Raw genomic sequence first — 25,883 nt, 5'->3', positions numbered from 1 at the left:
TATAAAAATAAAAAAATATTTTTTTTTCTTTACTTAACATAACCGCCTGCTGCCATAAGTCTTTGACGCCAACCCATACCAGCTAATGAAGGTTGACTTGGTTTAGTTTGGAAACTAAACTTTGGTTTTGGTTTATCTTCAGTTTTTGGTTTCTCTTCTTCTATCGGTTTTTCGTCACTTTTCGGTTCCTCTGACTTTACTTCACTTGCAGGAACAGTTGTGTCGTCAACATCTTCATAAATATCATATGCCATTTGTTTTTGTTTTCCTTTCAACTTTTTGTGTTTGTTGTAAAGTTTAGAATATTTCGACTCTAAGTCAATGAGATGTTCTATAATGAACTGTTGGTCAGTGAAGTAAACTTTTCCATCTGTTGTCTCGAAAGCTCCTTCAGACTTCAATATTTTATTTGTGAGAGTCTGTTTCTTTTTTGAGATACTAGCCGTTCCATTTTTATGAAAAGTGACTTTGTAGTTAGGATTTGAGTTACCAGATCTGGCACTTTCTATTATTGAATTTTTCTCTTCATCTGTAAGTTCTTTGACAGGTTTTGACAATGGTTCTGAACTTTTTGTTTGTGGTGTCAAATCTACCGTTTCAACTTCTTCGGTCATTTCATCTCAGTAAAAAATTTTAGTTTGGTTTGTTTTCAACTGGTTGTTGTTGTGGAGGTGGGATGGTTCCTTTAATAATATCATTCAGTTTCACATGCTGAGCCTGACTATATGGTATCGGTTTAAATGCTGGAAGCCGACAAATCCATCTTGAACTCATTTGTCTCAATGCTGCATTGTTTCATTTCATCTCAATAAAAAACTTTACATTCTCCACGTTTGAGGCGGTTGAGGTTGGTTATTGTTTACCCACTGTTGTGCATGGTTATATCCTCTGTTAAAGAATCTTCACCTTGGTCCATATAGTGTCCTGCTTGGTTATAGTAGTCATTTGCTTGTTATAATAGTTTCCTGCTTGTCTTCCTACATTGTCCATCCATCCTTGAACTTTTCTTCTTGTTTCAGGATTTGGAATAAGATTTGTTGCATCTCGTGCTACATCCCAACCTTTCTGTACAGTTTGTATAATAGGTTGTCTTTCTCTTTCAGTATACCTAATGTACTCAAAATCTTCCTTCCAATTCCAAATGCACCTCTGGCTATTGTTCCCACTGCGGGTAAAAATCTAGATGCGACTCCTGCTAATGCGCCAAATAAACCCATTTCTTATAGGGTAAAAAATGACGAATCCGAACAAGGACCCCATGTTTTAAAGCGACAAAGAAAGCACTCATGATAAAAATCTTTAGTTCAACACGCAAATGCTTGTTTATGGATATCTTGGAAAAACATTCCGAGGTATAGAGAAGATGGACCACCATACTGGTTAATATTTGTTGGTCAAAACACAAGATACTGTGAAGCCATACCATTACAGTCCAAAGCTATTTTAGATATCTTAGCAGCTTGACAATATCGTTGACAAATACCATCCAACAAAACTGACACATCTGACTGTGTGAAGTTCTTTCAAATCAGATGATGTAAAAAACTATCTGCGTTCAAAAATGTAAACCAATATTTCATTGTCGACCAAAACCATTCTGCTCTTGGTGTCATTGACGGTTGTATAAAAATGTTAAGAGACTTAAACCAACCACAAGGTGGTGAGGTAGATGAAATGTCATATGACGACAAATATAGACACTTCTCCATGGCAAAGATGAGACAAGTTTTAAATATTTACAATAACCGTAAACAAAAAGGTGGGAAACCAACTCCCCCCGAAGAAATGAAAAACAACCCTGACTTAGAGAAAGACTATATATTTAATAATTTAGTCAAAAGAGACAAACAAGAAAGAATGCCGGGCTTCAAACTTCAGAAAGGTGACAAAGTAAAAATAGAAATACCTAAACGCGACCCATATGAAAGTACTATTGACTATGACAACAATGGGAACTCGACAGGTACTCACATTCGTGTTCGTAAAAATAGAAGAAAGTATACAAGAGAATATTATGAAGTTTTAGGCAAATATGGCAAAATGTACACACTGCAAGCAGAAGATAAAACTACTATTGTCAGACCTCGTTTCAAACTTGTCAAAGTTCAAGGTGGTATACTTTCAAAGACAGTTCCTAACAAATATAAGACAACTCCTGACGAATATGCTAAAGGAGTTGAAAATGACGACTAAGCAATTCTATACCATGCGTAAACTGTCATGTAAGGTGGCATGTATTCTTTACTTTGTCCCGTTGTTTGCGTATATCCTGAAACGAAATGTGTATGGTTTCCTTCTCCCTGCGTGTTATTCCAGTAACAATTTATAGCAAACTTAACGTCGTCTTTAACATCATATCCTTCACCTTTTGTCATTCCTGACCAATCCCAATATCTATGACTATGCCAACCTGCTTGAGATGTACTTAAATCTATGTAATGACTGTGTGCAGGTAAATTTTCACCTGAAATCGTTTTACTTCCACCTGTTTCCTTTGAAGAGTTTGCACAATACAAAAACCTGTCGACTATTTGTTCCCATGCACCAACACCAAACATTACTTGAGGACCTCTTGCATCCATATATGTATAAATAAAACCTACTGGGTTCATTAAATCAAACATATGAGATATTATAGGATTGTCTCTTTTGAACTTAAAATATAGTGCAACTATTTCAGGTTTCTTCTGGTTTGTGTCAGAATATTTTTTATAATATAATCTTATGTTTTCAGGGTAGGTAAAATCTTGACTATAATATTTATTTCTGTCATCTGTATAATAATATACTATTCTCGTTTTTTCTATTGCATTATATCTTTTATATCTATAATAATCTAAATATAATGTTAGCTTTTGTTCATCTACATGTGGTGTTCTGTCGTCATCTCCATAGTCATAATAATGTGGTGCCGGAGCTGGGTCAGGTAATATCATATCCACCATTTCATAAACTCTTAAATATTTCTTTTGTTCGTCTCCATATAAGTTTAAGTAGCAGTTGTTGTCTAATGGAACTTTAACTTGTGTACCATCATTCTTTTTATAGCTTACATACATTTCATTGTTATTTTTCGGAATGAGTTTATACCGTGTACCATTTTCTAAGGACTGTACCAACTGCCATCTAAAATATTTATTTTCTTCATTGACAGAAAAGTCACCAACAATAGTTTCAATATTTTTTGTTCCTATCAAACTTTGGTATATTTCATTGACATATGTTTTATCTGCTTTATTTTCAAGGCTAACGTTTAAGTCTGTTATTTCAGAAGATGTATGTGTATGTCCAACGTCACTTTTCCTGTTTAAGGTTTCTTGTAAGTTTGTTGTAATGCATGAAAATTCGGTTCACTTCATTTTTGACACTTTACATATCGGATGTATTATCTAAGAATTATATTATAAAATAATAATTTTGTGTTTTATAAGTTTATTTGTATAAATTGATTCAAAAAAAATGGAAAGACAAGAAGTGGATCTGCCAAATGAAAATCAGATTTATAGTTTTAGAGAGTTACATACATGAAATATGAAAATTGAACTTTGTATAAGGAATTGTTGGCTATGATGTACTGATCATGAATCAGTACATCATAGCCAACAATTCCTTCGCAAACAGCGGGAAACTTTGTCTGAATAGTTTAACATTCAGACAAAGTTTCCCGCTGTCAGAGAGGGAATGGAAGGGTAAGAGGTATATATTCATAATGTATACCTCTTACCCTTTCATTCCCTCGAGAAAGTTCAAAAACTTGGGTGCAATCAGAACTGATTGCACCCAAGTTTTTGAACTTTGTATAAGGAATTGTTGGCTATGATGTACTGATCATGAATCAGTACATCATAGCCAACAATTCCTTCCCAAACAGCGGGAAATTTGTCTGATTCCACACTAATTTTATTAATTTATCTAAACTTTTATCCTCGTCTACAATTTAATCATCAATAATTATCTCTTGTTCTATTTCACTATTATATATATATATATATATTTATATGATTTGATTTAAAAAAAATAAATAAATAAATTAATAAATCATTTACTCAAATATATCAAAAGTTTTATTTTTATATATAAAGATAACTACTTTTAAAAAAAATACCCTATATATTTTTGCCATGTAAACTTGTCACTTTTGTCAGAAGTAAAGTGAACCGATAGCACACTTTATGTGAGAATTGTATATGACAAACAAAATTCACAAGTGTCATTTCAAATCTACGAAGACAATCCAAATAAAGACGAACAAATATATACAGAATTCACTGCAATGTCATGGTATTATTTGCAAAGAATGTTAAATCAGAAAGTTGAACCTCCTTTAGCAAATATCTACAGTCGATATGCAAGAGATGAACCATATTTATTTAAAGATGTTTTCGACCAAGATGCTATTATTGTTCATGCTTCATTTTCTGGCGCCCAAAACTCTTTCTTATGCTTGGCAAATGACTTTTACGAAAAACCTACAAAGTTATACGAACCACCAAGTGGAAGTATTTCAGACTTTCAAGTATGGTTTACAACAGATGGAAGAAAAAGAATAATTCCATTATACCATGCGTTTTACTTAGAACTTAGTTTCATATACAACTACTATCGAACGGTAAAAATATAATTTTTTAATACGGTTGAGGTGTTGGATTTGGTTGCCAACTTGACTGTGGTGCAGGTTCAGGCTGTTGTATAACAGGAACTTGTTCTTCTGGTTCAGGGTCTTTAGGTATAATACCAACAAACTGACCTACTCTTTTACCAATATTTTTGACACCGTTCCATACTCCTCTTCCGACAGATTTTATTCCATTCCATATACCTCTTCCAACATTTCGAAAGAAGTTTCCTATCTTACTGAAGAAACCCATTTTACTATATGTAAAAATCTAATGTCCGCCTAGTCTCTTACGTTTCCTGTTAAGTTCCATAGCATTCTTTAACTGGAGCTCATACATTCTGTTTCTCCTCTGGTAGAAAACATATTCTGGGTCAACTCCTGTGTTCGCGTCATCTGCATAAAGTTGTTTATATCCCACTTCAGGGTTTGTATAAAACTCTTTCCATCTCATATTTGCATACCATGGTGGCAAACCTAACGCAGCGTCATTTGACATGGCAGTTTGCATTTGTACATCTGTTGGCACTTGACCATAGTTTGCCATTGCAGTTTGTATTCTAACTTCATTTGGAATATTCTCTGGGTTTGGTTGTCCAGGTTGCTGTGCATTCGCTAAGTTCTGTGCGTCCATTTAATATTAGATAAAAATATCTCTTACGAGTACATATGCTGAACATTTGCAGGCATTGGTTCATCTTCATATTCTCTGTACTTTTCTGCCGCGTCAAATAAATAAATGACACAATGGAAAAAACCTAAAACAAGTAGTCCTATTTCAAACCACATTTACTTACTAATAAAATTTCTTTATTGTGACACTTTCTCCAGTTTATAGGACCTCTCTCATATTCTATCTTGTCATATATAAACTCATAGTCATGTATGTCCTCTAACCATCTCATAACGGTTTCCAAACCACTTTTATCGGATGTAAAGTAAAAGCATAGATGGTTATGTATAACGTCTAAAGTTTCTAAAGAGTCTCTCAAAGTCCAGTCTACTTGGTATTGAAAATCCCATGTGTTATAGAACGGCGGGTCCACTATAAAGAAAACATTTTCCTTGTCTTTATATTTTTCATACAACTCTGTCCAATGACATCTCACAAACTCTATACCCTCAATATATTTTTCTATGTCCTCTTTGAAAACATTTGTATAGTTAAGATATAAAACTTTTGACATAAGTGTTTCAATGTCATGAACTCTTATAGCACCACTATATAATAGTCTAGCAGATATACTATCCCAGTCTATATATTCTGCTTTTTTCAAAACCTCTCTCACAATATTTTTCTTATCTAATGGTATACGTTCCATCTTACCTATAGGTATCTTTTCTTTTAACTCTTTCAATATATTGTTTGTGTCTGGAATATGTTTGAGACGGTTCATATAGTTGTCGAAGTCATTGCATATAATCTTTGAGTCTGGGAATATTGTATGACATAAATGGGATATATAGAAACTTCCACCGAACAAATCTACAAATGTTAGACCATTCGGTAGTTTCTTAAGTTCTCTCAATATAATATCTTTACATCTACTCTTATTTCCAAAGAACGGTAACGGTGGTTTTGTAAAATTCATTTATATATAATAATAAAAATGTTTTTACCCGAAAAGTGACAGAAAAGTGACAAAACATGAAAACATATATAATTTGTGAAAAGTGACACATTATATAATGTTTTCGACCCAGAAGAAGGCTTCTTCCCAGAAACAATGGAGGAGGAAGAAGAGGAGGAGGAAATACAAGACTCTATCCAAGAAGAGTCCTCCGAATTCACACCAGAAGACTAACAATTTTCCGAATAAAAACTTCATTTATACTAAACATCTTCGGGGCTAGAGGGCGCAACGCGCCTGGAAGCCCCACTACCTTTTTTTTAAGGATATTCTGGTATTGATTCGAGAAGTATATTTCAAGAAAATAAAACTGGCAGAACGGTTTTAAACAATTCAATAATAAACATCATTTTTAATGCTTTTTACCCTAATTGTTGATTGTGTCTGTGCTGGTAATCTTATATATGATCAAACTAGATTGGTCATTGTTGGATGCACAAGTGATTTTGATGAAGATATTGTTATTGGGGAAAATGTAAAAGAAATTTACAGTGAAGGTCAGAATAAATATGCATTTATGAATTGTAAAAAGATTCCTTCAATTTCTTTCAAAAAAAAAATAGCAATCTCATAAGTATTGGGAAATATAGTTTTCCCAATACAACTATCCAAAAAGTAGATCTCGAAAACTGTGAAAATCTTGCATTTCTTAACGATTCTGTTTTTGAAAGTTGTTCAAAATTGAAAACTGTATCACTTCCAGAAAGAATTTCAAAAATTCATAACTATTGCTTTTACGGGACTACAAGTTTATTGACAATAAAAATACCAGATTCTGTTGAATCTATCCAGAGTTATGCATTTTATAAAAGTGGTTTACAAACAATTCTTATTACTGGAAACTCAAAATTAAAAGAAATTAGCTTTGATTGCTTCTCATACACAAAAATTTCTTCGTTTTATATTCCCAAGTCTTTAACAAAACTCGATATTTCAAATTTAATCAATTGTCCATTAAATGAAATAAGAGTTCATCCAAATAACATGAAATATAGAGGTGATGTTAATAATAAATTTCTTGCTAGTGGAAATACGTTAATTAGAGTTGTTGAGTCATGTTCAGAAGATTATATTGTTGATGATTTAATCACATCTATTGCTCAATATTGTTTTTATAATACTAGAATTTCATCAGTTAAACTTAATGATAAAATTCAATATATTGGGAATAATGCTTTTAAAAATTGCTATTCATTAACAAATATTATAATACCTGGAAGTGTAATCGAAATAGGATTTAATGCATTCTTCGGCTGCAATCATTTAAAGGCTATTAAATTTTTAAGCAATAGCAATAAAATAATTATTGGTTTTTCTTTATTTGATGGTATTTCGAACCCAATAAATATTTATATTCCTGGAAAGTTTGACCTTAATTCTTCAATAAATAAGTCTTTTCCAATAGGAAGCCATTTATATATCACAAGTCATACGACTTTATCAGATTCATCCAAGACTTTTTTTGGTAATCAGTCAATGATAGTTCACTTCAATAATCAATCTATTATTGCAGATACAACAACAAATGCAGTCATTCGTTACATCAGTATATACATCATACAAAAAACTGAACCATTTCCATTCTTCATTTATAGTGGCAAAAGAAAAATATATAAAAAATAACATAAAAAACAATTAAAAGTATTCACTAATTAATATAGGGTGTCCAAAGGTGTGTTTAGCACAAACCTGAATACTGCGAATAGAAATAAACAAGTTACATATATATAAAGTTTATTTAAATATAATCACCATTGGATTCAATCACGCGTTCGCAGCGATCGATCCAGGCTTGAAAGACACGCTTTAAATCATCATGAGAAAATTGCTCAAATTGCTCTCTTACAAAATTTTCAAGATCATCTGGACTCGCGAATTCGCGTCCTTCAGCTCTCTTTTTTAGCGTGCCGAATAAATAAAAGTCAGAGGGTGCAATATCAGGTGAATAAATTGGGTTTGGAACAACTTTGACATTGTTTTCCACCAAGTAATTCATTACCTTATGACTTTTGTGAACTCTTGAATTATCAAAATGAATTGCAAACATTTGTTTTTGTTGTTTGGATTTCTCAAACTCATCAGAATTGATAATTTGAGTAAGAACATTGTCAATTAGATACTGAGCATTCATCGTATTAGGTTTTTGAAGAATATCAATTGCGATGATGCCATTCACGCCCCAAAAAACCGACAACATCATCATTGGTGTGTCAATTTTTTTCTTCGGGAATGTTTGCGGATTTTCATCCTTCGGGATCCACATGATTTTGGCTTCTGTTGCATATTGAAACCAAGACTCGTCCCCTGTTACTAAAAAGCGAAACTTCTTGGATTGATACGCACCCAATATAGAGAGGAGCTCTTTCGAAGATTGGACTCTAGATTTTTTTTGAACTGAATTAAGGTTGTGCGGAACCCAACGTGTATACGCTAGTTTGTAGTTCAAATAATTGTGCAGATAATAACTGACTGTTGTAGGTGGTATCTTTGTCATCTCCTCTATCCTTCTGAGTGATGCTCTTGGGTCTTCATCTAGCGCTTGAAGAATTGCTTTGATTTTTCTTTGATCCGGCGATTTTTTGTCAATTTTTATGATGGGCGCCTTTTTGTTCATGAAGTGATACATCCTAACATGATACGTTACAGTGGAATAGCTAGTGTTTCATATTAAGTTCTGTCAAAATGTAAGCTATTGAATTTTTTGAGAGGGAAATAATCATCGAGGAAGTAAAAAGTGACGCTTTAGGAAATATTATTAGAAATATGATAATAAATATATTTGGAAAAAATATGTTTTTTTCAAAAATTGAAATGTTCATAGAATATTTTGAAATATGTAGGGAATTGAATTCGGTAATATATGATAAACAGGATTTTTAAATTTCAAGGAAAAATAGCTTTTGTGAATACTTTTGAGAACTCTTCTCAAAGATCATGATTCAAATATATTAAGGAGCCAAAATATTAGAGATGAGTTCACAATCAAAATTTTCTCACTTTTCTTCCAAATTGACATCCTTACTCACCACTTTCAAGTTTTTCATACATATATCTTACCCATTCATTTGGAATACGAGGTCTCGAGTTTTCGTTCATTTTTTTTACTTTACAAAACTGTTTATTTTTCAGAATTTTTAAATTTGAAAAAATCCATTCTATATCTGATAAATAATATATTATTTTTCAATCAAAATATTTTGATTATCATCTCAAAAGTGTTCTCAAAACCTAGTTTTTCTTATTTTGGATAATCTTAATATTTATATTATTATAAACTAATTGAACACCATATGTTTTTGTATACTTTTACAAAAAAATTGATAGATTTGTGATACTTTCCCCGACGATAGAATTGAATAGCTTACATTTTGACAGAACTTAATATGGAACACTAGGAGCATCCATACCGAAGCATTTTACCAATGTCTCGTAGATTTTTTTACAGTCTTTGCATTTTTTTGCAAGAGCGAGGATGTTTTCTTTATGATTCATTAAAAAAATGAAAAAAATCCCGCCAAAATTTCCCGCGAAACCGCCTCTTGTCTCAAAATTCATTTTATATCCCGGCATGGCGCCAAAATACAACATACTCATCATATACATATATTCATATTTTTTATTATATATTTATAATCAGCATATATCTCCTTTAATAGTCTCATATAGAGCGCTGTGCTAAACGCACCTTTGGACACCCTATATAATCGACTCGTTCTCTTTCCATATCAATTTGGATGTAAATGAAACTATTTTACACCCAATTTACATGTAAATCTCTTTAAACCAATTATGAAAATGATTTGAAAATATAGATCATATATAAATTGTTTTGTTTCCTATAAACCATTGTTTAAATTTCTAAACTTATAAAGCATTTATCAACAAATCATTGAGATATCTATAGCTAATTATTGATGAAAGTATTCAGTTCATGCAAAGAAAATCTTCTGTAAATAAGAATTGACATTAAAACTATCTGTACAACATTTTGAACGTGCTTTGGGAACAGAAAAATCTTTAATTGATATATAAAAAGAAATAAATGTTCTACATTGAAGAAAAAAAAAAGAAATAAACTATTTAAAACAAAAACAAATTAAAAATAATAAATAAAATAAAATAAAATTAAGCTTTCTGGATGCAGGTATCACAAACTTCGTCAATAGTCTGGAAAGCGATTTCGTCTGTTATCTCTTCAACGAGAGCGAGGAAAGTGATGGCTCCAATTGCGCATTGGTCGACAGCTCTCATTGCAACACTTTGTACGTCATCCTCAAGGGAAGGAACGACTTTTAGCGAGAATGTGGCCATCTGTGCCAATTTGGCGTTCTGAAGAGCAACATGTTCTGGTGGTCTCGGGTGAATTATGGCCATCAGATCGTCTTCTGACATAGAAGTAGAAATTAAGTTGTTCTTTCGAGACCTCGTCCTATGTTGTCCCTTATTTTCATCTCTTTTGAGGTTAGGAAGCTCTCCAACGGTATCTTCCGAGTTATTTTTGACTAATTTCTTGTCATTGTCTTCTATGTTGATATTTGCATCGAAATTATTACCAGACTCCTGCGTTGGTGCTGAAATGTCTGTAATTTCTCTCTGTTTCTGATCTGAATTTTGATTATTTGAATTTCCAAGTTTCATAGAGAGTGGATTTGGAGATGTAGGCTTCTGTTCATCATTGCTACCGAATGCATACATTGATAAGAGCGGACTTGCTGATGATGAAGCAGATATCGACTTTGGTTGGTTCTTTTGTGAATTTTGTGGACTTTTTGTGTCCTCTTTCGGTTTGTTTTCGGTTTCTTCGGCCTTTTTCTCTGTATCGGATATCTTTTCTTGTATTTGATCAGTAAGGTTGATAGAAAGGGCTCCTTTCTGTTGGGCATTCTCTTGCTGTGGTTCTTCCTTCTTTTCTGAAAGTTTTTGTTGAACATTTTCTGAGATACCGATAGAAAGTGCGGGTTTTTGCTCCGGAGATGGTTGCTTTGGTGGTACATTCTCTGCTTCTTCTGTTTTCTGTTCGGTTTCGGCCACTTTTTCTTGGAATTGATCTGTAAGATTGATTGCCAATGGTTTCTTTGGTTCTTCTTGTGGTTTAGCTGGTTCTGGTTGTTCCTGTGGCTTTTCCTCTTCTTTCTCGGCCTTCTCTGATGTTTCTGAGATTTTTTCTTGAACCTGATCTGTTACATTTATTTCTAAAGGCTTCTTTTGCTCTTCTTGTTGTTGTGGTTGTTCTTGTGGCTTCTCATCTCCCTTTTCTGCCTTCTCTGATGTCTCAGAAATCTTTTCTTGGACTTGATCAGTCAAATTGATTTCTAAAGGCTTCTTTTCTTCTGGTTTGTTATTGTTTGTGTCCTCTTGTGGCTTTTCTTCAACAGGAGTAACGGATTCGAGCTTCGTTTTATCAAATATGTCTGCATCTTCATTATTATCCTTTACAGGCTCTGCAATAGCTTCTACAGGTTTGATTGCATCGCCAAGTGAAAGAACTGGTTTCTTGTTTCCAGTGATATCAGAAATAATTCCAGAATACGACTCATTAAAGAGATTTGAGATCATATCCTTTGTCTGTTTATCGAGTTCTTCATTGTTAAGCAATCCATCGTCTTCAAAGTCTTTTTCTTTAGATTCATTATTATCATTTTGAATTTCTGAAATAACTTCGCTAACTGTTTCATCGAGCATGCTGTTCATGATCTTACTAGTCTCTTCGCCGCATTGGATGATGTCATCTTCGGTTTCTACGCCTTCATTTGAATCATCGTCGAAAAGTTCGGAATCAGAGACTGGATCTGTCTGTGTAGCAACTTCTGGCTTTGCAGGAGGAAGTGGAGCCAATTTGGAGTTCGGTCTCATTGGAGAAGATCTCGATTTCGATTGTGAACGCTGAGTTGTATCCGGAGCGATGATTCGTGGTCCTTCCTTTGGATTAGCGGTTCTGGCCAAGTCCCTGTTCGCTAGTTTTGCCTTTGCCTGATTTAAAGATTTATCTGGCATAATTGGCTGGCTAGGAAGCATTGCTTGGCGTGCACGTTTCCTTTCGGACATGTAGAGCTGCATTTCCTTTCTTTGCTTCAAAATCATTTGTTCGCGAGAAGAATTGTAGTCGCATTCGAAATTCTGAGAGTTTTCCATGTTCTCCTGGTTCTCTAATTCTTCGATTTCATCTCTTAAATCTTTTGCATCTTGTTTACTCATTGTTCTTGCATTTTGATTGTATTCTCGCTTCTTTGAGGCCAATTGAGGGGAATCTTGGAAGTATTTGTTACGTATCTGAGAGTCCCAAAGCTGATCGAAGTTGTTAAGTAATGATTCATGGCGTTGTTTCATTTGAAGAATTCCTTTTTCTGTTTCTTGATCGAATTTGATGAGTTTCTTACCTTCAACAGAGTTCTTAGGGAAAGTTACTGGCTTCTGTGGTGCGAGACGTGTATTATCTATTCTTCTTCTTGCTTCATGATCAATTTTTGATGAAAGTTCCTGATATTTGCGTGCTTCAACGTAATTTCGCTCAGTTATAAGTGTTTCTATCCTTTTAGTCGTGTTTTTCTGTAGTGCAACCAATTGCTCATTTGTAATATTTTTAAAATCACATTCTTCAAGTAATTTTTCTCTCAATTGCTCTATTTTAGCTTGTTCTGCGGCGGTTTTCTTTGGCAGATTCTTCCGCGTATTCTTATTTTTAGGGCGCGTATTGTAAGGGAACATATAACGTGATTTTTGGACGATAGAATTTTTTTGCAAAAATAAATAAAATGAAGAAATATTATTTGTAATTTTGTTTTATGTATGTTTGATTCAAATTTTTATCTTTTGAGAAGAATAAAAAAGTGACATGATGAGAGTTTCAAGAGAATCAAGTCCACGTCCAACAATAAGTCCAAAAGATTATACGTATAAATCTGGGTTCGCCAAATTCGATAATTCATTATTTATCAAAAATGCAGAAAAACCATCAAAATTTTGGGTAGTTTTATCACTTATTTTGACAGTTTTCTCTTTGGTATATCTTTTCAATGAAAATAATGAATTTAGTGAATATATGGGCCCGCTAGCATTAATATTTTTCATTATAACAATAATTTTAATAATAAAATACCGCAAAGATGCAAAATTCTACGAGAACCACAAAAAAGTTATGATATATATCGAAAACATTATTCCGCAAACAGTTAATTTAAATAATGTCCTTCAATTTTTACAAATTGAAATTACTACTGATCAAAAACGCAAAATACTTAAAAGTCTAACACAATTACCACAATACGACGTAAATTTTGATACGATGACGATTGTTAAGCGCATGTAAAAAGAAAATTTCATATTTCTTGTTTGTTTTCAGCCTTAATAGTATAAACACGACTATATTATCTAATTAATTATTAACCTCTATTTTTTATTATCAGTAATAAGAGTACTGGAAAATTCAAAATTAAATCAAGTTTTCGAACAAAATTTGATATGTAACAAAGGTTAAAATTTAATGTTAGCATGAAATAATTACTTTTTCTTTTGGAGAATACAATTGATTTACAATTTGAGTAAAAATGAGATTCCATGTGTAGTAATACTTTATCATATTATGTATTTGTTTATAACAAACTTACTCATTATATATATAAGGATGCATTTGTAATATATTCTCTCTAGAGAGATTCTATTCAATTATATCTTTTTTATTGTAAATAATGTTCATGACTACCAAAAACTAAGATCACACACAAACATGAGAAAGATTGTATTCATATGTTGGGAATCAATAAGCTAGAAAAAGGGATTTTATATAATCAATAAATGAATTTCAAATAAAATGGGATTTTTGGATGGAATGCAATGTCTCAATCCATTTTTGTTTTATTATGATTTAAAAGACTCATCTTCCTTACTGTTTCAATTGACGAAGTTTATTGACATTGATCGAAGAAAAAAAAGTCGTAAACTGAGAAGATTTTGATCGTATTTTAGACAGATTTTTTTTGAAAAAAAAACGATAAAATTTAAAATAAATAATATGTTTAGAAAAAAAAATAAAATATCTATTAAAAGTAAAGATCAGTCGATCTTTTCTATCTCGACATCATGACTACTGCCTGAAAAACTGTCGTCGATGTCGAAATCGTCGTCAGACAACTTCTTTTTGCTGGATTTCTTCACAGCAACCTCTGGAATTGCGCTTGGAATGGCTGTTCCGACGTATTCAGTTGGATCTTGGTCCAAAATTCCGATATCATTTTCAGAATCCTGGAAATTGCCATCATTTGCGTTAACCCAACCACTTGGATTGAACTTGAACCAGAAGTAGCCATTCATTGACAACAAACAGATCAAATAAGTTGGAGAAATTAATAATGCGACTGTATCCACGAATCTGGCTTCAACTGTTGTCAATCCGATAGTGAGAACAACAATTGCGATGGATACGAGTATGTACGATGCAAAAGAAGCGACAAAAGATACCAAAAAATTCTTTCTTCGAGAATCTTCATTTGTTTCTTCAGGAGCCTTCTTTATTGCAATGATTGCGATGGCTACTGATGAAATAGAGAGTATAAGGAAGTCTAGGAACGGGACAGCGCCAAATCCAAGGAACCATCTTCCATTTTGACGGGAATTGATGGTTGTTATGCCTGTAATGTCGACAAATGATGATGGGGATAATGTAAGAAGGACGGCAGCGAATGGATGAATCTGAATTTCAAGAGGATATTGAAGTCCAAGAATTGTGCAGTATAAAAGGCCTGCAAATGATGCAGAACGACATACCGCTGCAAGAATAATGCAAAGAGTAGCTGCGTGGTCGAGATAAGTCCAAAGCCAAAACATTATTGATTCGAAGAAGAAATAACCCGCTGCGAAGCCAGCAGAACCTATAAACATGTAGTGTTGGGTTGTTAGTTTTGGTCTCCTCTTTGTAATAAACATAAACCATCCAATTGTGAAAGATATTCCGAATAAAGTTAAAATTGTAATTATGTACTTAAAAGAAGAAAGACGCAAGTCGACATATCCTTTTTCTGAATGAACTTTAATGTATCCATTCAATCCAAATGGTCTATCGCCGCAATTTGCTAAAATTATTGAATAAAGTTCGCGATTTTCAGATAATGATAAAGCTCCAGGGTATTTCTGAGATAGCATTTGTTGTCCTCTTAAAGAAGCTGGCTTGATATTGAATTGCTTGTTTTCTGGGTCTTGAGGAATTGGATTTTTGTTTGATTTAGATTTCTCTTCAATTGGCTCACCATCAATTTGGAATAATCTATAAACTACATCAGATTTGTTATTGAAAACAATGTAATCTGGATTGCAATTTTTCATATTCGAATCACAGCAAATAGGCTGATGATCAGGATTATCTGGGAAGACATTCTTTCTCGTTTTCTCTGGGAAAATGAATAATTCAAGGTGGCAGGTGCCTTTGCATTGTAAAAATGAGAAATTTTGTTCTAAAACACCACCTTCAACATCAATCCATCGTTGAACAACATATCCTGTAGGCATTTTGTTGTTAGTAAAATGGATTAAAGTGGATGAAACTGAAGAAAGAAGGAAGGAAAACATCTTTTTTTGAAAAAATATTTTTGGGGAGTTCTAGAAGTAGATTTTTGATTTCTACAAATAAATTTTAATGGCTGAATATATGAAACTTAAAAATGATGATAAAATGATAGATTTCGAACTATTTTAAAAATTTACAGGCGTGAAGCCTGTTAAAAATGCAATAAAAGTGTAATTATCTTACTAATGATAATTTTTGATTCTCATCCCGAAAGGCATTTGAATTAAAAAAAATAATCGTTTTGTAGTTAATTTTTTTTAATGTCTGAACAAGACATTCATCTAGATAAATACACTGAATTGCGAAGTAACCATAAACACTACATAGATTTGTTTATTGCATTATATCAGCTGAAAACGGAAATAAAGACGAATTAATCAAGATTTACAAAATCTTGCAGGTAGAACTGAATGAATCAAAGAAATGTCTTCCCCAAAATATGGTTAAGGACATTTTAAATATAATCCCGTATAATAATCGCTATAAAAGGTCATATTTATTTCTTGCCAAACTCATTTGTGATGATTATCAAGTGGAAAAGGTCATTGGTGTGGAAAATATTTCCACATACCTGTTTTATAAAGGATATGGAATTAAATTAGACAAATCTGCTGATATGGGAATAGAAAAATTAGTAAGACATGATATTCATACAGAAAATACAATTTACAGAGCAATTATGTATAATGACTTAGAAAGATTCATCCAATTCACGGAAAGAAAAGAATTTTTCGAAGATCAAAAATTTTATAGTTTATTATATCCATCAAATCTCGAAGGATATTCTTTACTTGAATTATGTTGTTACCATGGAGCAATTGATTGTTTCAAGTTATTAAGGACAAAATTTCAATCAGAAATAACTAAGCTATGTCTTGAATTATCATTTTTAGGAGGAAATCAAGAGATCATGAGTGAATGTCTGAAATATCAGAAACCAGATGAAAAATGCATGGAATATGCAATTATTTCACACAACATTGATTTTGTTACATTCTTGATGAATGAATACAATATAGAGATCGATCTATATTATTGTGGAAAATATAATAATCTTGATGCAGTGTTAGTTTATTTCGATCAAACTAATAATATTAACAAATGCTTTATGTACTCAGGGATGTTTAATATTCCATCCCTTTCCGAATATTTTCTTTCACTTGGTGCAAATATTAACGAAAAACATAAAGATGGACTCACAGCTCTTCATTATGCTGCAATTAAAAATAGTGAAGAAACAGTTAAATTTCTTGTTTCACATGGTATAAATATCAATGAAAAAAATAAATGTGGAGAAACAGCTCTTCATTATGCAGCACAATATAATAATAAAGAGATTGCCAAACTTCTTATTTCACATGGTGCAAATATCAATGAAAAGGATAAAGACGGAAAAACCGCCCTTCGTTATGCATTAGAAAATAATAGTAAAGAAACAGCAGAACTTCTTATTTCACATGACGGAAGGATATTATCAAAATAAATGTCAAATATAATATAAGATATTTTGAACATAATATAGTTACCGCATCACATAGTCAAACTTAGTTCTTTTCAAATTCATGTGTGATAATTATAATATAAATGAGGTCATACTAATTCAAAATATTTCTAACTACTTATTAATTCATATTATTGACGCAAATGATTAGGAAAAGAAAGCATCTGATTGAAATCTTTATCAATAACTTATTATTATTAAATTATTTACAAAAAAAAATATTGAATAATAGTTTACAAATATATGAAGGTATTTAATTTTGAATATTCAATGGGATTGATTATATTTGATCCCCTTGATCATTGTCTGTGTTTTGATTAGACTGACGTTTTCTGATAATAAAGAAGCTGATAACAGCAATGATAGCAATGGCTGCAATAACACCAATAACAATGCCAACGATCATGCCTGTGTTCTTACCTTTTCCATCACCTTTTCCGCCACCTTGGCCATCTTCTTTTCCATCTCCTTTTCCATCAGTAGTTTCATTGCCTTTATTAGGATTTCCTGGTTCTGGATTTTTCTCTGGCTCTGGATTCTTCTCTGGTTCTGGTGGAGGAGGTCTTTCATGATATGTGATATTGACTTTTTCTTCTTCTGATGAAATGTCGACGGAGAAAGATGGAGCGCCCGTTGATTGTTGAGTAGGTGTGACTCCACCAATACTATCCGTCGAGTAGTCGTCTGCCAAGATGACAGTTTCTACATTTTTGGCGTTCTTAAAGAAGTCACCATTAAGATTTGTGAGTCCAAAGTAGCCGAATTCTTTGATACTGCAATCCTTGAACGCATTAGAGTTGATTTCGCTGATATCATCAGCAATGTAGATGTTGACATTTTCACAAGCTAAAAATGATTCTGGAATAGAATATGATCCTCCCAGTTTTTCAATAACAAGAACTGATAGTTTTGAATAATCCTTTAAACTTGGAAGAGTGTTTGTTGAATATAACAAACGACTGGAACTTGATGATGATACATTAAATATGATGCATTTAACTTGTCTTTGAAGAGTTACATCATTAAGAACTGATGGTGAATAGCCTTCAAATACTATTGTATCAATTTCAGTCATTTGAAAATGATTGATACCACTTAATAACGGCTCTGCATTTGTTTGAATGACAAGAGTTTTAATACTTTTGCACAAGAAAAATGCAGCCAATTTAACTGATGTTACTGATTTTGGTATAGTTATTTTAGTAATGGAAGAGCACATGGAAAATGCACTTTCTTCAATAACTGTTACTGATTCTGGTATTATTATATTAGTAATGGAATAGCAATTACAAAACGATCTTACTCCAATAACTGTTGCAAGCTCTGGAATGACGAAATCTGTAAGATTGTTGCAATCATAAAACAAAGAATTACTAATATTCTTTAATTTATTAGTAAGCACAGCAGTCTTAAGGCTTTTACAACCCATAAATATGCCGATACCTAATTCTGTTAATGAATCTGGCATTATGATACTAGTTAAATTTGAACAATAAGAAAAAGCCCAGTTATTAATTACTTTAATTGATTTACCTAATGTCACAGTTGTAAGACTAGTTGCACTCTCAAACGCTTCTTGCTCTATTACTGTTACTGAGTCAGGAATAGTAATAGATTCTATATTACTATGTATAAACAAACATTTTGAAATTGTTTCCAATCCATTAGGAAGAGTAACACTTTTGATTGACTCACAATATGAAAAAGCATATCCGCCAATTGATTTAACTGTATTAGGAATTGTGATATATTTCAAATTATTGCATTTAGTAAAAGCATAATCTCCTATTGTTTCAAGACCATTTCCAAAGTTAACTATATAAAGATAATAACAATTAGAAAATGCGTAGTCAGTGATTAGTTTAACTGAATCAGGAATTGTTATTGTTGAAAGCTTTGAACAATTTGTTAAAACATTTTTCTCAATGCGTGTCAATTTACTCGGAAATGTAAATTTTTCAATCAAATAACATTCAGAAAATGCAGATTCACCTATTGAAGTTACCGACTCGGGAAGTGATTCAATAACGAGTTTTCGGCAGTCTTTGAAAGCACTTTCACCAATTGTGGTAATTGTATTACTAAGGGTAACAGTAGCAAGTTCCCAGCACTCAAAAAAGGCATATGAATCGATTTTTATTATGGATTCAGGAATTATGATATTTGAAAGAGAAATACATGTTGAAAACGCATTTGGCCCGATTTCGGTGACAGAATTAGGAATATTAACTGAGTAAAGATCAGAGCATCCTTCAAATGCAGAATTTGAGATTTTTGTTACTGAATTTTTGATCACAACTGTTTGGATTTCACCACATCGTTTGTATTTCTCTGGTGGAATTATCTCATCTTCGCCTGAAATTTCTAAATTCTTTTCTTGTGGGCACTCACAATGAACTCTAAACAAGAAAAGGGGAAGCATCTGTAAATATGTTTGAAAAAGAAAATCGGTTTCTCAGAAATAACTGAATTGTTTGATTTACATTTTCGTAAAAATTTTTACTAATGATGAGAGTTATCATTTTATTATGAATTTTTAAAAATTAGGATCAAGATGAAGTGAAATCAATTTAAAAAAGTCATGCAAGAATTTCGTTATATTCTTCATAATATATTCATTGATATATCAACTTCGAAATGAATGGGAATTACTACTTCTCAAATTTTTAATGTTCGTCAAAATGGGAAAAAAAAATCAAAAAAATGTACTTCAAAATATATTTATATACGAAATATTTTTTGCGCCGATTTTTCAATGATTTTTCGCCGTTAGTAATAAATTTTAATAAATTCTGCATAAAAAATAATAATAAACAAAGAAAGATTTATATAAATAAAAAACAAAACAAAAAAGAAATAAAAAAAAATAATATCTAAAGTTTTCCTTTCAATGAAAATCGACGACCTGTGATCTTAGGAAGCTTCTTGATCAATGATTGCTGGTATATTTTTGGATTTGGTGACTTGATCGCTGGTCTTGAACTAAAAAGTGCTTCTGACTTAGATTTCAAGTGGTTTGTGTTAACAGATTTCGCAACTTTAACGGAATATATCAAGTATTCGTCATCACCGGGGTCAAATTTAGCCATCAAATACTCAGCAACTTTCTCAGCGTTGTCATCAAGTTTCTTGAAGTACTGGATGAACTTTGGAAGGTTCTGATAAGCTGCTGATGTCACATTTGTGATTTTGTCGTTAATAATCTCTTGATATAACGGCCAAATGTTTGTAATGATAAGAGGATGAGGAACAATGAACAACAAGCTCGATGCAAGTTCTGTGAATAGCATTCTGTTGGAAAATTTTGTTGATTTTCCAAATTTTTTCACAATTTCGTGAACAATTGTTTTCTGCTTCTCCGGAGAGTTCTCGCAACGTAGTATTCGGACGTAGAAGCACCTCAATGACTCTTTTAGCGTATGCGGATTCTCTTCAGCCCATTCATTAAAAATAGGAAGATAACTCTGCCACAAACGGGTCACGGCTTCGTTCTGTAGTGAAAGGAATATCGTGGCAACATGTTTAAGGTATCTGTATTTGTATTTTGGAATCCTTTGGATCAATTTCAAAACTTGCATCATAAAGTTGATGCTGTTTGATAATCCAAGGACATTTATGATGTATGGCGATAGTAATACGAAATGTATGTTCTGGTCTGTATCGTTGAAAAAGGGAGTTAAGCTTTGTGTCAAATAATCTCTGTATTTCGTAGGAATTATCGATATTAAGTTAGGGAAATTAGTAATAATGATATATCTGCCTTCAGCGGTTGGTTCTTCTGATAAAGTTTTGATGATTTGTTTTAATTGCGAATCTAAAGCTGAAACAAGTATTTTTGATGACGCAAGTGTTTTAATTAATCGGTATTTGGTTTGAGGAGTACTAGAAGCGAATAATTTCATGACTAATTCCTTGATAATTATCACAAAATCGGATCCTTTTTGAGAAAGTAAAACATCGCAGAATTCTACTAAAACAATTCCTACATTCTCATCATTAAGAGCCCATTGGAAGGCTGTTAATGTAAAAGAATACGTACCAAACTGCATTGCCGTGATATCTGCAAAATTTAATACAGTTTTGAGTAGTCCTTCCCTCATGTTTTCATGGGAATTCGCTATAGGCAAGAAAATACTAGGAAGTTGATTTGTTGGCCAATCCGCTTGTTGATAAGGAGCCATTGCAGATACAATGGCTTGGAGGTAATTGTTGATGATTATAGATGAATTTAATATGATTGCTATTAACGAGGAAACGTTTACAGCAGAATATGGCAAAAATGTTAAAAAATATCCGGCTGCGTATTGATGTGATTCACTTTTTGATATCAATTCTTTGATAGTAGGTAGTATATTGTCAGAAATTATTGATGGAGTCGCAATTGAGATACATGATTTTATACATTCGAAATATTCAACGGCAGGAAACACAAGAACTCTTTGTAATAGCTCAAGAAGGATGATTTGGTTCAAATTAAAGTCATTCAGCTTGGCCAGGTTCATACAGCAACAAATTGCTCCGTATTCGATAAATTGGTTATTCGATGAAAATAATTGAAATATCAGATATACGTATTGACCAATCTGAGGATAGGCTTTGAACATTGAAGGAAATCGTGACAATGCCCATAGAATATGAGACTGGTTCGTGGATTGAAGACATAACGTTATTTTTTCGAGAATTGGCTTTTGTAGTATGGGATCTGTTGGAGAAAATGGTGAGATATGGGGGTTCCGGTCACCTAAATCTGAAAATAATACTTTCTGCTCGCCTAAAATTTTGCGAAGCGAAAGCATTAAGGGTGCACACGAGAGGATCATGTAAACTTCAGAATTTAGAACCTTATTTTTAGGCATTATCTTGGCTACCTATTTAGGCTCGAAAAGCAAAAAATATCAAAAAATACAACTTGACTCCATTATGACCCTTTCATGGAGGTAGTTTTTATCCGCTAGTATTTTCCCTTTGAATCTCTTTACAATTCGAAATCAAATTCAAAACTCAGTAGAAGAAAGGAAGAATCGACTTACTACGGTTGTAATACGAATAAATACATATATTTAATTATTTTTATTTACATAATAATTGTTTGAAGCTCATATTCCATCAAATTTTTAAATAAAAACATTAAAATGTTGAAAATGTTCATATATTTTAATAGGTTTTTGGCACTTTATTGAGGAATTACTACATACATAGTCGAACTGAACTTGATATTTTGAAATTTAAATTATTTATCAAAATTAAAATTTAACTTGAAATTTATAATTATTTAGTCATATTTTGCATAATTCTAAGTAGATTTTGTAAAAAATCAAGAAAGAAAAATTTTAACGTGCTTTATTTTTTCTTTTTTATAATAATACATATTATTATATAATTAACATATTCATAATGTTTCACCCTTTCAAAAATATAATCCTCCTCCTCTCAAATAAACGTACATACGGGTGGCCTCTTTTTTCAAAAAATTAAAATTTGAAATTTTGGGCTCAAATATTAGAGATTTTTTCAACCTTCAACGATATATGTTGTCTATATCAGACCTCCTTTCTTTTTGATACTTAACATTGTTCCTAAATCTTAGCCGTTAAGGCTGTTCTGAAAAAATTTTTTTTCGAAAAAAATCGAAAAAAATTCTTAAAATTCAAAAATCCCTTAATTCCTGAGGATTTTGGAAAAAAGTTTTTACATGAACATGTGTATATTATATGAAGTATATTGATAAGGTAAAAATCAAATTTTATTGCATATTCATCGAGAAAATAAACTAACGAATCCCTCAAAATTGAGAGGGTAATCCTCCTCCTCTCAAATAAACGTACATATGGGTGCACCCTTAAAAAATTTTTTTAGAACGAAGAAAAATCTAAAATAAAAAGCCTTTTTATTTTCAAAGCCATCGAATGGTTTATTGAGATTGTATGTGTGACAGTATTTTCGATATAATTTGGTTGATTTTATTGCGTAAGAATATTTGAAGTTCTCAATTCGGTTATTTATCTTTGAACTAAAAAATATTAATCTTTGTGAGTACATCATTTTTATTAGTAGTATAGGTATCGCATCCTACGAACTATTTTGAAAAACTAATTTTGTAATATACTTAAGAAATAGCCGAAAATATACGAATTTTATGCATAAAAGGGCTCAAAATACACACTATCATTAGTTTTTTAAAGCAAATTAACTAACGTTATGAATATTTTAAAGCAAATTAACTAACGTTATGAATATTTCAAAGCAAAATTCATGAAATCGTATATTTTCCTTTAATTCCTAAGCACTTAAGGAAAAAATCAATGATTTTTAAGTAATAACATCACTTTCTTTAGTGTTAATTTAAAGAATTGTTATAAAACTAATTTTAAATAAAATCATTGATTTCCTTAATGAATATGATAATAAAAGGGTAAAGTAGCCCCGTTAATTACAATATTCATGATAATAAAAGGGTAAAATAACCCCCTTTTTATTAAAAGTTTTTCAAAATAGTTCGTAAGAATCCGATAGGTTAATTAAAAATTCTTCTGAATCCTTAATTAACCCTAAAGCCTCCGTATTAATGTCGGGGCTAACTACTTCTATCGAGGATTTTTTCTTAATAAAGAAAAAAGAGATAGAAAGTAGAAAGGAAAAATTACTAACTATATACAAATAAAAAAATTAAAAAAATAAAAAAATTAAAGTTAATTTTAACAGTCAGTCAGTCAGTCAGTCAATCGTCACTGACTGTTTTTTTTTAATTTTGGAATTTAGAAAAATATGAAAAATGAAAAATGAATTTTAATGAGGAAAATTAATGATATTCATAAGTTTTTTCATTAATTCAACAGTCAGTCAATCGTCACTGACTGTTTTTTTTTAATTTTGGAATTTAGGAAAAAATATGAAAAATGAAAAATGAATTTTAATGAGGAAAATTAATGATATTCATAAGTTTTTCATTAATTCAACAGTCAGTCAATCGTCACTGAATGTTTTTTTTTTCTTAAATATTTTCAGGAGGAGGTGGATAAATAGGTTTTTCATAATAAGGTAAATTCGATTTTATCTCAACAGAATTTCTTTTAACAGGTTCAACATTTTTGATGTTGTTTGAATTCTCCTTTTCACCCAGAATTTTCGCATTTTTTAAAAAAATAAAAAATGTTAAGCGATGAAGAAGACAGTTTTTCATTTACTGAAGAAGAAGAACAAACACAAGAACCAGAAAATTATGATGCTTATATTGATAAACAAATTCAAGATGCTTTAAATGAAAATAAAGGAAATTTAGAAAGAGAATTATTACAAAAAATACCTAATTCAGAATGTTATTATAATTCAATAACAGCAGCAATAGGTCAACAAAATAAAGGTAAAACATTATCAATTTTAAGGGTGCACCCGCATGTACGTTTATTTGAGAGGAGGAGGATTACCCTCTCAATTTTGAAAGCTTCGTTAACTTAATATCTCGATGAATATTGTATTAAAATTGAATTTGCACATACCAATATATCTGATACAATATCCTTAAGTTTTACTAAAAAGAATTTTTTAAAATCCCTGCAGATTCGGGGATTTTTAAATTTTTTGATTTTTTTCGAAAATTTTTCGAAAAAAAAATATTTTCAGAAGAGCCTTAACGGCTAAGTTTTATGTTTAATGTTGAGTATCAAAAAGAATGGGCATCTGATATAGCCATCATATATCCCAGAAGCAAATAAAAATTCTGACTTTTTAAGCATAAAAAATGAAATTTTATTTTTTGCAAAAAACAGGCCACCCGGATGTACGTTTATTTGAGAGGAGGAGGATTAAATTTTTGAAAGCACTAAAATTTGTAAATATGCTAGTTATATAATAATATGCATTATTTTAAAAAATAAAAATTAAAGCACGTTAAAATCTTTTTTGATGAATTTTTACAAAAGCTACTCAGGATAATGCAAGATATGAGTAGTTAAACATAAATTTCAAATCAGATTTTACTTATAATAAATATTTTAAATTTCCGAAAATTAAGTTCAGATCGACTCTATACGTAGTAAATACTAAATAAGGTGCCAAAAACCTATTAAACAGTATCAAAACTATCAAGATTGTAATGTTTTTGAAGAAAAATTTATAGAATTATGGACTTCAAACAGATATTATGTAAATAAAAATAATATAATGAATTTATTTATTCGTATAATAGCAGTAATAAGTCGATTATTCACTTCTACTTCTGAGATTTGAATTTAATTTCGACAGAAAAAGAGATTCAAGAGGAAAATACTAGGGGATACAAACAGCCACCATGACAGGATTATTATGGAGCCAAGTTGTATTTTTTGATATTTTTAGAGTTTTCCTACCTATTTAGGTACCAAGTTATTGCTTAAAAATTAAGGTTCTAAATTCTGAAGTTTACAGGATCCTCCCGGGCGCACCCTTAAAAGAAATTATTAAAATATCTCAAAATGACCCTTTTTGCCATTTATTAATTTATATTAATAAAACAGGAGAACCAACAGATTCAACATTTGAATCAATAAAGAAATTAATTAAAGTACCGATTGTTTATCGTAGTCATGAAGATGCAGAAGAATA

At 31.5% G+C, this 25,883-nt stretch overlaps 10 protein-coding genes and 2 pseudogenes across 12 annotated transcripts, besides 12 other annotated features; 2 read left to right on the top strand and 10 right to left on the bottom strand.

Annotated features, from left to right (window-relative positions):
- Window positions 1-3,329: part of a mobile genetic element that runs on past the window's edge.
- TVAGG3_0183660 (phage tail repeat-like family) lies at window positions 30-614 on the bottom strand (the record flags this gene model as incomplete). The annotated part of the gene is made up of 1 exon (XM_051225706.1): window positions 30-614. The coding sequence occupies one exon, from the start codon at window positions 612-614 to the stop codon at window positions 30-32; it is 585 nt and encodes a 194-aa protein (XP_051110692.1).
- Window positions 634-799, bottom strand: TVAGG3_0183650 (annotated as a pseudogene). The gene has a single exon. A coding segment is annotated over exon 1 (166 nt).
- On the bottom strand, window positions 819-1,217 carry TVAGG3_0183640 (annotated as a pseudogene). The gene has a single exon. A coding segment is annotated over exon 1 (399 nt).
- Window positions 2,190-3,059, bottom strand: TVAGG3_0183630 (phage tail repeat-like family; the record flags this gene model as incomplete). The annotated part of the gene is made up of 1 exon (XM_051225705.1): window positions 2,190-3,059. One exon carries the CDS (start codon window positions 3,057-3,059, stop codon window positions 2,190-2,192), a length of 870 nt encoding a protein of 289 aa, XP_051110691.1.
- A 209-nt stretch (window positions 3,330-3,538) lies between the features above and the next one.
- Window positions 3,539-3,887: a mobile genetic element.
- A 410-nt stretch (window positions 3,888-4,297) lies between these two features.
- On the top strand, window positions 4,298-4,621 carry TVAGG3_0183600 (uncharacterized protein; the record flags this gene model as incomplete). The annotated part of the gene is made up of 1 exon (XM_001317060.1): window positions 4,298-4,621. One exon carries the CDS (start codon window positions 4,298-4,300, stop codon window positions 4,619-4,621), a length of 324 nt encoding a protein of 107 aa, XP_001317095.1.
- Window positions 4,622-4,625: 4 nt separating this feature from the next.
- TVAGG3_0183590 (serine threonine-protein phosphatase family) lies at window positions 4,626-4,868 on the bottom strand (the record flags this gene model as incomplete). Its single annotated transcript, XM_001317061.1, has 1 exon — window positions 4,626-4,868. One exon carries the CDS (start codon window positions 4,866-4,868, stop codon window positions 4,626-4,628), a length of 243 nt encoding a protein of 80 aa, XP_001317096.1.
- An 18-nt stretch (window positions 4,869-4,886) lies between these two features.
- TVAGG3_0183580 (uncharacterized protein) lies at window positions 4,887-5,249 on the bottom strand (the record flags this gene model as incomplete). The annotated part of the gene is made up of 1 exon (XM_001317062.1): window positions 4,887-5,249. The coding sequence occupies one exon, from the start codon at window positions 5,247-5,249 to the stop codon at window positions 4,887-4,889; it is 363 nt and encodes a 120-aa protein (XP_001317097.1).
- Window positions 5,250-7,904: 2,655 nt separating this feature from the next.
- Window positions 7,905-7,932: a terminal%2Cinverted (terminal inverted repeat of Mariner transposon ID:TVAGG3_0183570).
- Window positions 7,905-8,904: a mobile genetic element.
- Window positions 8,905-8,945: a mobile genetic element.
- Window positions 8,905-8,945: a terminal%2Cinverted (terminal inverted repeat of ISTv3 transposon ID:TVAGG3_0183560).
- Window positions 8,946-9,596: 651 nt separating this feature from the next.
- Window positions 9,597-9,637: a mobile genetic element.
- Window positions 9,597-9,637: a terminal%2Cinverted (terminal inverted repeat of ISTv3 transposon ID:TVAGG3_0183550).
- Window positions 9,631-9,945: a mobile genetic element.
- Window positions 9,918-9,945: a terminal%2Cinverted (terminal inverted repeat of Mariner transposon ID:TVAGG3_0183540).
- Window positions 9,946-10,319: 374 nt separating this feature from the next.
- TVAGG3_0183530 (uncharacterized protein) lies at window positions 10,320-12,951 on the bottom strand (the record flags this gene model as incomplete). The annotated part of the gene is made up of 1 exon (XM_001317063.1): window positions 10,372-12,951. One exon carries the CDS (start codon window positions 12,949-12,951, stop codon window positions 10,372-10,374), a length of 2,580 nt encoding a protein of 859 aa, XP_001317098.1.
- A 1,330-nt stretch (window positions 12,952-14,281) lies between these two features.
- Window positions 14,282-15,811, bottom strand: TVAGG3_0183520 (uncharacterized protein; the record flags this gene model as incomplete). The annotated part of the gene is made up of 1 exon (XM_001317064.1): window positions 14,296-15,744. One exon carries the CDS (start codon window positions 15,742-15,744, stop codon window positions 14,296-14,298), a length of 1,449 nt encoding a protein of 482 aa, XP_001317099.1.
- Window positions 15,812-16,057: 246 nt separating this feature from the next.
- Window positions 16,058-17,285, top strand: TVAGG3_0183510 (proteasome regulatory particle assembly; the record flags this gene model as incomplete). The annotated part of the gene is made up of 1 exon (XM_001317065.2): window positions 16,242-17,285. One exon carries the CDS (start codon window positions 16,242-16,244, stop codon window positions 17,283-17,285), a length of 1,044 nt encoding a protein of 347 aa, XP_001317100.1.
- A 298-nt stretch (window positions 17,286-17,583) lies between these two features.
- Window positions 17,584-19,725, bottom strand: TVAGG3_0183500 (surface antigen family; the record flags this gene model as incomplete). Its single annotated transcript, XM_001317066.1, has 1 exon — window positions 17,584-19,725. The coding sequence occupies one exon, from the start codon at window positions 19,723-19,725 to the stop codon at window positions 17,584-17,586; it is 2,142 nt and encodes a 713-aa protein (XP_001317101.1).
- Window positions 19,726-20,138: 413 nt separating this feature from the next.
- Window positions 20,139-22,101, bottom strand: TVAGG3_0183490 (armadillo (ARM) repeat-containing protein family; the record flags this gene model as incomplete). Its single annotated transcript, XM_001317067.1, has 1 exon — window positions 20,177-22,099. The coding sequence occupies one exon, from the start codon at window positions 22,097-22,099 to the stop codon at window positions 20,177-20,179; it is 1,923 nt and encodes a 640-aa protein (XP_001317102.1).
- Window position 22,102: 1 nt separating this feature from the next.
- Window positions 22,103-23,142: a mobile genetic element.
- A 1,542-nt stretch (window positions 23,143-24,684) lies between these two features.
- Window positions 24,685-25,725: a mobile genetic element.
- Window positions 25,726-25,883: the final 158 nt, after the last annotated feature.

This window comes from Trichomonas vaginalis, chromosome IV (genome assembly GCF_026262505.1).
Source record: "Trichomonas vaginalis G3 chromosome IV, whole genome shotgun sequence".
In the NCBI taxonomy this organism is placed as follows: Eukaryota; Parabasalia; order Trichomonadida; family Trichomonadidae; genus Trichomonas; species Trichomonas vaginalis.
The sequence above is the reverse complement of the archived record's forward strand: the minus strand, read 5'-3'. Positions and strand labels throughout refer to the sequence as shown.